This window comes from Astatotilapia calliptera, chromosome 4 (assembly GCF_964374335.1).
Source record: "Astatotilapia calliptera chromosome 4, fAstCal68.1, whole genome shotgun sequence".
Classification (NCBI taxonomy): domain Eukaryota; kingdom Metazoa; phylum Chordata; class Actinopteri; order Cichliformes; family Cichlidae; genus Astatotilapia; species Astatotilapia calliptera.
Window position 1 is genome coordinate 24790189 of NC_137425.1, and position 14290 is coordinate 24804478.

General features: G+C 39.1%; 1 protein-coding gene across 6 annotated transcripts; it reads right to left on the bottom strand.

Annotated features, from left to right (window-relative positions):
- Positions 1-2521: 2521 nt before the first annotated feature.
- On the bottom strand, positions 2522-12716 carry LOC145428586 (uncharacterized). 6 transcript variants are annotated; one of them, XM_080300976.1, is made up of 6 exons: positions 6218-12716; positions 5815-5895; positions 5515-5622; positions 4142-4258; positions 3922-4025; positions 2522-3817 (listed from the first exon to the last, which is right to left on the bottom strand). In XM_080300976.1, exons 1-2 carry the CDS (start codon positions 12511-12513, stop codon positions 5871-5873), a joined length of 6321 nt encoding a protein of 2106 aa, XP_080157102.1. In that variant the 5' UTR covers positions 12514-12716; the 3' UTR covers positions 2522-3817; positions 3922-4025; positions 4142-4258; positions 5515-5622; positions 5815-5870. The 6 variants fall into 6 exon arrangements, with proteins under 6 accessions (XP_080157102.1, XP_080157103.1, XP_080157100.1 ...); XM_080300977.1 differs by lacking the exon at positions 5515-5622; XM_080300974.1 differs by having other exon boundaries at positions 5815-12715.
- Between the last annotated feature and the right edge of the window lie 1574 nt (positions 12717-14290).

A 14290-nucleotide genomic window follows, 5' to 3' on the forward strand; every position in this document is an offset into this window, starting at 1 on the left:
TTCCTTTGTGACAAAGCTTGTAATCCTTCCTTCCATCCTTCTTTCCTTTGTGACAATGCATGTGATCCTTCCTTCCATCCTTCTTTCCTTTGTGACAATGCATGTGATCCTTCCTTCCATCCTTCTTTCCTTTGTGACAATGCATGTAATCCTTCCTTCCATCCTTCTTTCCTTTGTGACAATGCTTGTGATCCTTCCTTCCATCCTTCTTTCCTTTGTAACAATGCATGTGATCCTTCCTTCCATCCTTCTTTCCTTTGTGACAATGCATGTGATCCTTCCTTCAATCCTTCTTTCCTTTGTGACAATGCATGTGATCCTTCCTTCCACCCTTCTTTCCTTTGTGACAATGCATGTGATCCTTCCTTCCATCCTTCTTTCCTTTGTGACAAAGCTTGTGATCCTTCCTTCCATCCTTCTTTCCTTAGTTTAGTTTTAGTTTTCAGATTTATTTGTCATATGCAAGTTAGCACAGGGTCAACATTGCAATTAAATGTGTTTGACGAGCAGCAGTCACTCAGCAGCATGCACAGTAGGAGAAAATATATTAAAATAAAATAAAATAATAAAGAAAATAGAAAAATAGTAAGGAGCAAAATATTAGAGAGACATGGTAAAAGAGAAAAGATGACTGAATATATACGTATCTATAAATATAAATATATGTACATTAGTGATTAAACTAGAAAGTGCATTTTCTGAAGAAACTGCAGTGTGAATGCTTGAATCTGAATGTATGCACTGAAATGAATTAATTGCTGAATTTTGAGTTAAAAATATTGAATGAGATTAAAAAAAAACAAAAAAAAAAAACGAATTTAACCTGAAAACAAAGGTGCTGAACTGCTAAAAGCTGAAGGTTACACAGAAGAAGGAGTTGGAAAAAAACTGAAAATGTTTTAAATGTAAATTAGAAAACCCTAAGAAATGAGAAAAGAACATTTAGAGTCAGAAAACATCTGAATGAATATTAAAAGGTCATATTCTTTGAATCACTGAATGACTCAAATGTGATCCCTCCACTTTGATCCACACAGTTTAAAAAGTTTAAATGCCTGAGCTTTGAAAGATACGGTGTTGGAAAGAGAACAATAATGGCGACAATTTGAGGGTAAAATGATGGCTGTAACACTGTGGACACAGCAGCAGTTGAAAGAGAAGTGCTTAAGATGAATCTTGGCACAGTGGCAGGCAGAGCTCGTTAAGCAGGCAGGTGTGAGCCTGGTTGCTATAGTGACCGCACCCAATGGCTCCATACACACGTACACAGACATGCGCCTCACTTTTGCTGCTTAAAATGAACAGAAAAGTCAGGCCGAAACAAATCGTTCCCAAATGAAAAGTAAAAGTCGTATTGACGAAATTCTTTCACCGTGAGCGACAGCAATGTCTAGTCTACCTAATTCTCAGTTTTCATGCCTGTGGAGCTTATTATATGGACGTGGTGACAGTGGAAAGACACCATGCTCTTCTGATTTTCAAACGAACCTTCTGAGCCATTTTAACATTAGAGTCTATGGAAGAGTTGGAGGGAGGAGGCTGTGCATTGGTGACATTTATGAAAGAACCATAACACCTAGGACAATAGTAAACACATTGGATGAAAGAGGACAGCGATGGCTACGTTTTGAGGGTAAAATCATACCTGTAGAGCAAACGCTGCAGACACAGCAGCAGTTTTAAAAAAGATTTTAAGATTAATTTTTTTGCTCCTCTCACTCTAGCAGTTGAGCTGCCTCACTCTAGCCCCAACATTCCGTCCCATACACACCCATTATAAACTCTGAAACGGGTGAAAAAACATCATGAAACTTAAACTGGAACTGAAGAAAAAGTATAATAGATATTGAAAAGATAAATACAAGTTGAATAGTTGAATGTCTTGTCTTCGTTTTAAAGTTTGAATGGTGGCTCTATGTCAATGTATGTGGAAGTAGTAAGAGTTTAAAAATGCGTAAGTTGAATGAGGATTTGAAGGGTCTCTCCATTGAAATACATTATAAATTTTTGTTAAATAAAGTTGAATAAAATTAAAAATATAAATGTTAAAAATGAGAAAAGTAGAAGCATTCATGTCCAAAAGAATAGGAATCTAACGGTGTTTGAATGGTTTTTCTAAGTTGAGCGGTTTTGAAGGAGTGAGATGCCAAAAAACGTACGGAATATATAATAATAATAATAATAACTAGAAAGTGCATTTTCTGAAGAAACTGCAGTGTGAATGCTTGAATCTGAATGTATGCACTGAAATGAATTAATTACTGAATTTAAGTTAAAAATCTTGAATGAGATAAAAAAAAACAACCCGAATTTAACCTGAAAACAAAAGTGCTGAACTGCTAAAAGCTGAAGGTTACACAGAAGAAGAAGTTGGAAAAAAGCTAAACATGTTTAAAATGTAAATAATAAAAAAATGAGTAATGACAAAAGAAAATTTAGAGTCAGAAAATCTCTGAATGAATATTAAAAGTTCAAATTCTTCTAACTGAAATGAACTTAAAAGATGAACAAAAATTCTGGAGAAAATGCAAACTTTAATATACAGCATAATGTTTTTCAGACATATACACATGTGTATATCATGTTTAATAGTATTACATACATCAATTTGTTTTGTATGTCATAGAAAATAAAAAAAAAAATCTTAAGTCATATTTTACAGCTTCTTTCTGAAAAGGACTAGTAGAATAAATAAAAATAACTAAATTAAATAACTAAATAAAAAATAATAAGCAAGATATGAAATACATGAAAATTCAACTTTTAAAACCACAATCCTGAACCTTTAAATTGTGTTGGTTTCTTAGAACATGGCTGAACAGCTGTTTCTATCGTCCTACTTAATCTGTCTACACATCTTTTTATTACTCATTCTTCTTTATGTTTTAATGTAAACAGAGTCCACACAGTGGTAAAAGAGAACTGTATAGAGATTTTTGAGTAAACTCAAATGAAAGCCTAAGGTGGTGACACAGTTTAACACGTGCAAATAATCAAATAAACACATTAGTCCTTTTTGTGAACATGGATAAATAAGTATCAATACAGCATTGTTCAGCCATGCCACTAAATGCTTTTTTACACATTGTTTTAACCTGGGCTCAGACACAAAGTCCCAAAATTAGTTAGTCCCTGACTTTGAGTTGTGGTTATGACTAATTATTATACACAAGGCTTTATCTATCTAAACTCTAAGTACACAAATATGAAAAAAAAACCTATACTTACCAGCTGATACCCCACACTACACACTAGGTGTGCCATGTGACCTGAAACTTTGGTACAAAATCATCATAATCATTCTGTTAACACTGTTTTTTAACACTGTTTGTGTTGCTGTTCAGCAGTTTAAAATGTTTTAGATTGGATTACATGGAATGAATTTGAATTTTCTTGGGGGGTTTTGTGTGTGTTTTGTTCTTAGCAGATTTTTTCTTCCATACTGTTGAATTCCAGTTACCACATTTCTGGTCATATGACATCCCAAGTGCCCACTTAAAAAATCCCCACAGTTAATTCAACATTAAAACAAAATAAAAAAATGTTAAATAAATAAAGGTTTGCTCTGTGATGAAATATTAAATAAGCATACATTGTACAGAGCACTAACAATGAAAACAATCCTTTAGCCTGTTGATCAGAGAGAGGCAGTCATTATGTCCATTTAAAACCTGTAATCACAGAGCACAATGTTTCTGTGAAACTATGAAGTCCCATATGATCCTCATCACGTCCAGTGACTTCAGAGTGGATCCTCCCTGTCATCCGGCCAGTGTTTGATGTGTGGCAAGCAGCACAGAAGCAGGATAGCTGAGGACTTTAAAAGAAGAGCAGAAAACGGGAACATATGTAGTTGTAAATGTAAATATCAGTGATACTTGTCTTGTCAAAGGGAATAAAATAATGAAAATGTTAACTTACACACTCATTTAGGGAGGATCTTGACACTGCACAGAGGAGGCACAGTCAGTCTGACAATGATGGTGATCTCCAGGGATGTTTTCCTGCAGCAACATTCCTGCCAACTGGCCGTATGATCCAGAGTAGTTGGTTTGTAATGAACAGAAAGGTGTATATGTTAGGTAGTGTGCACTCAGAGCTGGTCCTAAGAAACAAACACATCCTGTAATAAACTGAATACCTGTAGTAGTGCTGCTGCAAATATGAAGCCCTTCTATCATGAGTGGTTTCAAAGAAGGTGTTTTGGAGGCTCGGTCACAGAAACTGTGCAGTCTGTTCAGTCCTGAGTGTCTCAGCTCTGATGGGGATGGATCACAGAGGGAAACACCTGAGTACAGACATTACAATACACTCTAACACTCCTAAGGTCAAGTGAAAACACAATTTAAACACTTTACAAAGAATGAATACATGTTTTCATGGAAATTATGTCATTAACCCTTTTTGTTGTGAGTAAATCTCACCGACTGCTTGTGGGACAAGCTAGAAGGAGGACTTATCACAGAATGTCTCCTGTGCTCCAGATGTGAAGTCTCACGCTCTGATCGTACGGCGATGAAGATGGTGATGATGAAGCCTCTCTGATCTGTGGCATTACAGTTTCTAGCTGCTATGTGCTTCACACTGTTGGATCTTACATGTGAAGCTTGGAGAAGACACAGGAGGACTGTGTCTCTCTTAAAAAAGAAAAAGAAAAAAGGAAACCTAACACCCCCCCCCCCCTCAGCTCCCACCGTAAACCCCCCCCCCCCCCCCCACTCAACTCCCCAACCTCACACCATCCAATGTCTATACAAATGTAGGGTATCAGCTGGTAACAGAAAGCAAGTGTTACATATGTACTACTTATGTAACACTGCTGAAACATTTCTGGCCAGAAATGTGCAGTTATCAACCCAGACCCACCCTGATGATTGCACTGGCCGAAACATGATAAAAGCTCATAAAAATGTATGTTTCATCGAAAGATTTGTCCAAAAATATAATCGTATACTTTTGAAAAAGTTTAAAGTTTATAACAAACCAAAATAATAACATTTTTGTAAATAGTATTTCAAAATAGAGGCACACATAAAGTGGCTTAACTGTCATTATTGCTGTAATTAGGTTTGTTTGTTTGTTTGTTTGTTTGTTTGTTTGTTTGTTTTTTTAAAAAGCAACCTTTAGTCATTATTGTTCTCTCAGAAACAATGAAGAAGCTGTTGAACATTTATGTGTTGTGTAGGCAATCCTCTGGTCCACCCTCCCTCCCTCCCAGCCACAGTGAGACTGGGGCAGCCTGGCAGGATGTTGAAGCCTGGCTGCAGAGAGGATATGCCTACACTATTCATTTTAAACTGCTATATTTGATTTTTCTGACATTTATAGGTTACTGTTAGTGAATTTTAGATTTTCTGTGATAAATAAAATTGTCATCTTTTACTGATATCATTACTTAATTCATGTAATTGTATTTTATGTAAACAATTCAAACATTATACTGCAATGCAGGGCGTCAACTTTTAAATATCGCTCTACTTTCTTAAGTCATTCAAAAATATAGAAATTACTTACTGTATTCAAAGATCTAGATCATGAATCATCACAGGACAATACACAGTATACTGGGTCATGGTAACTATGGTATGTCTTCATGACTCCAGAATGGAGACATCGATCTGACTGAGAAATGAAAATTAGGTCAAGCAGTGTGTTCTTCTCTGTGGTAGGGGCAGTGATGACCTGTGCGTATCCCCTAGACTCAAACAGCTCCAGGATTGGTTTGTTTGCACTGGATAAAACATTCTCATTAAAATCACCACAAACTATGATGGGATGACAGTCCATGATCTCCAATGAGTCTAATAGGCTTACCAGGTTTTTCAGGAATGGCCTCAGAGTGTAGTCTGGAGGTCTGTATACAACTGCAATCAGAGCACTGACTGGTGCTTCAACCTTTAAAGCCAGAAATTCAAGGTCAGTTACATTATGGATGTACTGTTTTTCATGCACTTGAATGTCACTTTTCACATAAACAGCAACTCCACCACCACTTCTGTTTGCCATCTGGGGAAAGTTTGTGTAGGACAGGTGTCTGTTGCGTTTGAACAAATTGTAATTTTCCAAGTGGAGACTCTCTGCGACAAAAGAGCCCCGCAGGTGTGTTTCTGTTAGGCACAAAACATCTGCTAGACACAATTCATGGTGACTTTTGATGTCATTAATGTGAGCTGGCAGTCCCTCTGTATTATGATGAACAATGGTGAAAACCTCTGACCTGCTCAGTGTTTGCCTCACGTGTAGAAGAGGCATCATGTCATCAAGGTTGGCTTGTCTCATGTTCTCAAGCGCTGCAGTGATTTCTGGGTTGGTGAATATTTTTTTCTCTTCCATATCAAGAAGATACAGTCCACTGAGAGACGTCACTCTACTGACAGCTACGTAGGCCATGCCGGGCTCAAAAATGCTCTTAAGAGAGACAACAGCTGATGTAGTTGTCATACCCTGTACCTTATGTATTGTACATGCAAAGGCCAGCTTCACTGGGAACTGTCTTCGTACCACTCCTTTCTGCTTCAGATTCTCCTCTGCTCTCTCAATGTACACCATGTCGTCTGCTGGTGTGCGGTTATTCTTTCCAGATGTCTCATTATCCATTTTAAGTCCAAGCTTGATGATGTGTTGGTCGTTTTCAGAGTGAACTACTCTAAGTAGTATTCCAAAAGCTCCATTAACCAAACCATTTTGTATGTCAATGTTTCTGGTGAGCATGACACGAGCTCCTTCTGCAACTTTCAGTGTGTCTGGTAACTCGTTTTTACCTCCTTTCAACGGTCTGTCTTGAAGTGCCATTCTGCCAGTTCTAGGATCTTTTCTATAATCATCTGCATGGATGTCAATGATATGAGTGTGGAGCAGAGCCAGTGTTGCAGAGTTGTGTGCATCCACTTCTTTATTAGTTGCAAAAATGTGCAACGCATCAGTTGGACAATGGGCTGGTTCAGTTATGGCCTGTGACAACAAATTTCTATCTGCTTCGCAAAGCTCATCCAACTTTCCTTTCACACGAATTCTGTTCAGCATCTCTGCAAAGACAACATCATCTTTCTGACGCATAATCTCAGTCAGAGTGATCATCTGAAAATGCTCCCGCCACAGGTCGATCTCAGACGGGTCGTGCACACAGAGAGGTTTAGACTGTCGCACTGGGGGTAGCTGATAGAAGTCTCCGACAGCAATGACTGACATGCCTCCAAAGGGTCTCCGAGTCCCTTTGATCTGTTTGAGTCTTGCATCTACATATGCAAACAGATGTCTTGACACCATAGACACTTCGTCAATGACGATTATTTCAGCATTCATAAGTTCTGATCTGACTTCATCCAGCTGATTGCCAAGTCCCTGAATGGGAGGTTTTAAGCTTCTAGGCAGCTTGAGAAGAGAATGCAGTGTTGTTCCAGAAATGTTAAAAGCTGCAGTCCCAGTGAAAGCAGTTAACAGGACAGTGGGTTTTGATATGTCAACGTCGTCTGCATATCTGGGCACTTTGCTCAGTATCTTAGATGCTTCTGAGTAGATGCATTTGATAAGATGTGATTTTCCTGTTCCAGCACCACCATTAATATAAAAGAAAAACTGCTCTGGATTTAGAGCACAGACTCTTTTAATGCACCAGTCTCTAACTGCATAAAATATGCAGGCTTGCTTCTTGTTCAGATTCTGAAACATCTGACGTAACAATGTGGGATCAATAGCAGGGGGTTCCCTGATGGCTCTGACTTCTGTTGAAGCATCAGCCTGACGGCTGTAGTCGGGCACATCTTCCTGTTCATTTTCATTGTCTCGCTCTCTTTCTTGTTCAACAAGTGGCAACCTTACGAGATCTGATTCAGGTGCCAGATTACACCATTCGTCAGTCACACCTCTGTTCTGCTCATATTCCTCAACAGCGCTCTCGATCTCCTCACTGTTTTTCTCATATTTTTCTCTGTTTCTTTTGACAATGTGTTGCACGTACTCAAGACGGTCAGTACCTGGCAGCTGTACACAGCCAGCACCATAGAAAGCCTGATAGGTTGGCAACGATGGTGTTTTCAGTTCGTGGTCTGAACGATGAGGAAGGTACAGTTTAAGCAGTCTTCCGTAATATTGCTCTGGATGTTTTTCTTGTGAGCAGCGGTGAAATCTGATGATAGCAGGCTTATTGTTTTTGCGCCTTTGCACAAACCCCATCTCATTGAGAAGGGGCAAAACATCTTTACCTTTTTTCTGTTGGCCATAGACAATCCTGCAAGTAGCAGCAAAGTCTGCCATGCACATCTCCTCATACTCTGGTGTTTCAGGTCTGGCTTTGTATTTGTCATTCAAAGATGTCATCCAAACATTGGAAGACTCAGGTGTTGTGTTGTCCAGAACTGACAGGGGACGACTCATTTTCACAGGATTATCATCAGTTGGAATGAATATTACAGCACGTGAGCATTGCTTCATGTGAAGACCACATGCACGAGCAACACACTCCTGTGCACTGATCTCTCGCTTCTTTGAATATGCCTGCATGACGGCTCTCATTTCATCGCACTCATTTACACTATCCTTATGGGAGTTCTCAATGACAGTTTTCAGGTACTCAGATAGCCCGCCCTCTTTTTTTGATATATATTTCATTAAATAATTTGCAGCACCAAAAGCATCTAAAACAAAGCTTATGTCGATATTACTGTTCCAGGCTTCAAGCAGATGTGGATTATAGCCGTTTATCCAAGAGTCTTTTGGATCACGCTTTAGTATGATCGTACTCCTCATGTTCATTTTATTCAGGTATCTCTGATATTCTGCATGTGTCAACTTGCATCTTTCCAAGAGCTGCTCTAAACTCATGGAAGCAGTTTCAGGTTCATTCAGCAGCTGGTTCAGTGGTCTGAGCTTGTTCTTTGCCGTTTCTACTTCCAGTGCATCATCCTCACTGGGTCTTGTGATCATTGTCTCATTGCAGGGTGGTTTGGGAAAACCAAAACGGCACCCGGAGCTTAAACTCCTAAAGCACGTCTTTGTGTGGTTCTTACTGTGTTTTTGCACTTCTGTTACTTTTTTGTACAGTTCAGGTTGTTTATGTGGATCAGGCAGCTGAGCTGTGATGTATTTGTTTATAAAATCAAGAACAGTTTGCTCATCATCCTCCTCAAACACAGGAGCACCTTCTACCCACAGGAGGCAGTGTATGTGTGGGCTTCCTCTGTGCTGAAACTCAACTCTGTAAAAGTAGTCAATGACTTTGCCAAGTGGCTCTGCGGGAGATAAGAGTAAATCTCTGAATAATGCTTCAACTCTCTTGTCAAACATGCGCATTGTTGTGACAGGATTGCTTCTCAGGATGTCACACTTTGCTGACCAGTCGAGTCCTTCAAAATTCACTTGTTCACCTTGCTGCCTTGTTATTGCCTCGATCACTTCAGGCCAGCGCATTTCAGCAGCTGAAAATGTGCAAAAGAACGTGGGAGTTCCCAACTGTCTGATCATGGCAAAAAGATCTCTTGTTGTTTTCTCCCAATAGGCTGGGGTTCCTCTCAGAGGCTGCATGAATCTCACTGCATCTTTATTTCGCACCAGTTTCTCCACCTCATGTTTATCTTGTAACATGCCTGAGGTTATTTTTCTACCATCTCTGGTCAGAGGCTTTGCCTTCCTTAACTGTACTGTCATGCTGGATGTAGCCAAGTGTATTTCAGTCACAAACTGTGCAAAGAATAAATAGTTTGTGTCTTTGGCAAAACGATCATCAATGCAGAAAAGTCTTGATTTGAAATACCCACTGGGGGATACTTTGATCAGCCTTCTTTCATCAAGTGTGTTTTGGCCTGTAGGAAACTGCACAGGGAAGGCCATGGCCTCCAGTTTAGGTGTTTTGAAAAAACTTATTGGATTGTTTCTCTCTGCAGGAGCAACAGAGTAGATTCCTTCACTGAAACATAATATCTCCTCAGCCACATCAGGGGGCTGCAAACAGGACTCGAGTGCAAAACCACCATTAGTCAGTCCATCTGCTTGCTCTGAATCATCTCTCATCTGTTCATGCGATTGTTCACCATCACAGGGTAACATGTCAATGTCCTGTTCATTTATATTTTGTGCTTCACTCAGTGCATTTTTCTCACAGCTGTCAATTTCCATTAAATCAGCCTCATCATAATCGTCCTCATTCATGTTTTCATCATCATCATCCTCATCATCTTCATCAGGAAGAGTTGGATCACACAGCTCAGCATCATCTCTGATGCTCACATCCTTATACTGTGGATGAATCTGCTTGAGTTTATGCAGTGCTTGCACAAGTTTAGACCAGCTTACAGTCTGAAACAGCTGATGACCTTTGTAAGACAAGCGTCTCTTCAATTTTACTCTCATGACCTGAGAATTAATTCTCAATCGAGGTAGTGTTTCAACAGTTTCCTGTACCTCTGATGGGACACAGACCACATTTCCTCTAATTGCTCTTTGTCTGCCTTTGGGAAGAGGAATGATCTTGGCAAATGGTATGCACTTGGCTATGAGATGTCTCTCCAGTATGTTGAGATCAGACAGTTCAGGTGGAATATCAGCAAGCTCCAGTGTATTGGCAACAGCAAGTGCTGGCATGAATCCATTTTTAAGATGATCGTGGCAGGTGTGACAAATCCACTCTCTCTTTCTCTCATCGGGAACATTGCACTGCTCATTTCTGCAGTTTTCATCACAAACATGAACAAACTTTCCTGTCAAACATGTTGCAACCACATGTGGGTTTTTGACATAATTTGACCTTCTGCAGGGTCGTACTTGGTTTGGAAATGAAGCCTTGAAGCATACAGTACATGGGTATGATGGTCCAACTTTGATTTGTGATTTGAACACAGATATGGCCTCGTTGATCACACTGTTGTCACTCTCTTGGGTTTGTCTGTTCACCCATCTGTATTTCCTTTTTATTTTCATGGCACATCTCATGTTGTGCATAATCCTAAATGCAAGATTACTTTGATACCTGTCTCGCATTAGTTGTTTCATCAGTTGTCTCTGTCTCTCTCTGAATTCAAAGTTTTCTCGATACCTTTTAGTGATGTAGCTTTTTTTCTCCTCTCTGAAATCACTATTCTCATAGTAACGTCTTTTTATATATTGTTTTTGTTTTTGTCTAACTTTAGCATTCTCACAGTAACGTCTTCTAACATACTGTTGTTGTTTCTGTCTGAATTCTGCATTCTCACAGTAACGTCTTTTAACATACTGTTGTTGTTTCTGTCTGAATTCTGCTGCATTCTCATAGTAACGTCTTTTAACATACTGTTGTTGTTTCTGTCTGAATTCTGCATTCTCACAGTAACGTCTTTTAACATACTGTTGTTGTTTCTGTCTGAATTCTGCATTCTCACAGTAACGTCTTTTAACATACTGTTGTTGTTTCTTTCTGAATTCAGCATTCGCATGGTAACATCTTTTCATATACTGTTGTTTTTTCTGTCTAACTTCAGGATTGTTTTTATATGCCTCGCTTGTGCAAGATTTTTTCTTTTCTTTGTAATCTTTATTTGAAGCATACTTTTGTCGTTCTTTCCTTTTTTGGTTTTCTTTTCTCTGATTTCTGGGTTTCTCTGATGCCATTAATCTTCTTTTCATTTTGTGCCTTTGTTGTTTATTAACTTTTTTCAGTTTTTGTAAAACTATATCAGAAAGGTCACAGGCAGCAACATTGTTTATTGCAGCATTTGATTGACATGAAAAAACATCATTTGATGGAAGCAAATTTAATTCACTGCATAGTTCTTCAGTGGGTATATTAGGAGGTTCATTCTGATCTTCATATGATGTGAACTGAGTCATGTGGACTTCTTTTTGTTTCACCAGTGGCGTACAAATGGACATTTGACAAAAGATGTTCTCAGTCAGATCAGTGGTTGTGTTTCTCCTTGGAGTAGAGGAGTTTGCTTCATCAACAGTTGTATCAGAGTCAGTAGGTGCCACAGTAGTGGCAGCTGTTGGTCTGCAGACTGTGTCTGTGATACTATCACTCAGGTTGACTGTGCTCATACTGTAGAATTGCACAGGCTTCAGTTCATAGGTACAAGAAGGTGATATCTCCATCATTTCATAAGAATCTTGGAGCCTCTTAATCATGTCACTGAGGAGTGTGAATTTCAGCATCACAGCTGTACCACGATTACGTGACCATAGTGCTAGAGGAAGACCACTGGGTGTTCTGGGGTGTGGGTCAAAGAACCCATATTTGCCTGATGTGGATCTGAACACTGCAATACACAATCCACTCATAATCAGTAAGGCATACTGCACATCTGACAACAGGCAGCTCAGTCCTGCTTCTAAGCTCAGAAAGGTATCTACTGCCTCCTCTGGAGGTTCTTCAAATGTCCCATACCGGGAAAGCTGTGTCATGTTGATATGATACATAGACCTGCGAGCATCAACTTTGCCTGGCAGCTCATCGGTTGCCAAATGAATACTTTTGGGGAATCTTTTCTTGGCCTCTTTGTACATCACATCACCTTTATCCAAGACCAGATTAAGGTCAACTGTAGACATGTTTTCATTCTCATGAAGGAATCCAAGAAATGTGAGTGAGTTACATGTGCACTGCTTGTTTCTGGAGTCTCCATATTTAGGATGTGCCTGGCTGTGAGATGCACAGACATGTGTTACAGAGGGCTGGTTTTCAAAGTTCACTTTTTCTGCATGAGATGGTCCTGCCACATCACTGTGACGGCCTCTTTTCACAATATCAGCATAACCCACCTGTGGGGCACTTGAAACCTCATGTTGGTCTCTGTGGTTTACCAGATGTTCATTAAATTCATGCTGCAATCCAGTCTTCACAGCATCTGCATAGGATATCTGTTGTACATGTGCAGGAACATGTTGACCTGCCTGTTTGACACCATCAGCATTGGTCTTTGCAGACACAAAGTCTTCTGCAGAGCTCTGAGGAAAATCACACTCAGCTTGTTCACATGTTGGTACTTTTTGAAACTCATGGAACTTCTTCCAGCGTTGTTTTGCAGCTTGTGACTTTTTCTGCTTTTTTGGCATTTTTACACACCTTTAAGTGTTTCTGTTAGTCTTTAGAAAATGTATTTGAAAAATAAGAGTGGCACACAGCAGATGTTTTCTTTGTCTTTATATTTCAGTTTTTATTTCTCAGAAACAGATGTCTTTGTTTGTTTGACAGTTTGTTCGTCAGTCGAGAGAATAATATGCACTCTCTTTATTGGCTTGGCACAACTTAGCAGCAAGCCCAGAATGAAAAACAGGTAGAGAGAAACTTTAGAAGAGAGAACAGGCAGAGCAGGAGAGACACGGCTGGGAAATCACAATCAAACCGTGAATTAGAGTTTTCTTTGTTTGTTCAGTTTGTTCTCAGGTAGAGGCAATATATGCACTCTTTATTGCTTTAATGGCTTGGCGTTTTTCAGCAGCAAGCCAAGAGTGAAAAACAGGTAGAGAGAAAATTTAGAAGAGAGAACAGACAGAGCAGGAGAGACACGGCTTTAAATCAAACCGCAGAGTTTTCTTTGTTTGTTCAGTTTGTTCATAGGTTGAGGCAAAATATGCACTCTTTATTGCTTTATTGGCTTGGCGTTTTTCAGCAGCAAGCCAAGAGTGAAAAACAGGTAGAGAGAAAATTTAGCAGAGAGAACAGACAGAGCAGGAGAGACACGGCTTTAAATCAAACCGCAATAAGATTCTTGGTTTGGCAAAATTTCTCACAAACCACAGAGTGAAATACAGATGGAAAGAAGGCAGAGACAACAGGTGGAGCAGGACAGAGGATAGAGGGGTTGGGGGGGTTGGGATGTGAGAGAGAAGACTGGAGATCTGGTCCTTGTTCTTCTTCTGCACACTGTGAACAAAAAACAAGAAAAAATAATAATTTTATTAAAATGATATCACATGGTAATTGTATAAACTAATTGTGACTACTGAAAAAGGACAAAATAAATATACTGCCGTCGGCTGCCACGTGCAAAAAGTTGCATAATTGGGCACTTTTTAAAAGAATAAATATTTAATTAAATTCAGCAATAATATTTTTAAATACAAATATGATTGAGTGAATTGTTAACTAATCACATGTAATGTGCAAAAATGTACGAAAAAAATATTTTAGCCCAATTGTTAAGCTGAACTTATGTGTATTTATTATAAAAATGTGTTTAAAAGGTCTAGCACAAAGTTTGAACCCATCACTTTAAAGCTTATATTAGTCAGACTCTTTTTTTTTATTTTGGTGTACTTCTCTAACAGTATGTGCACACCTACCAGGCAAAGCACAGATGTGAGTCAAGTTCCTGAAAGTGTAAGA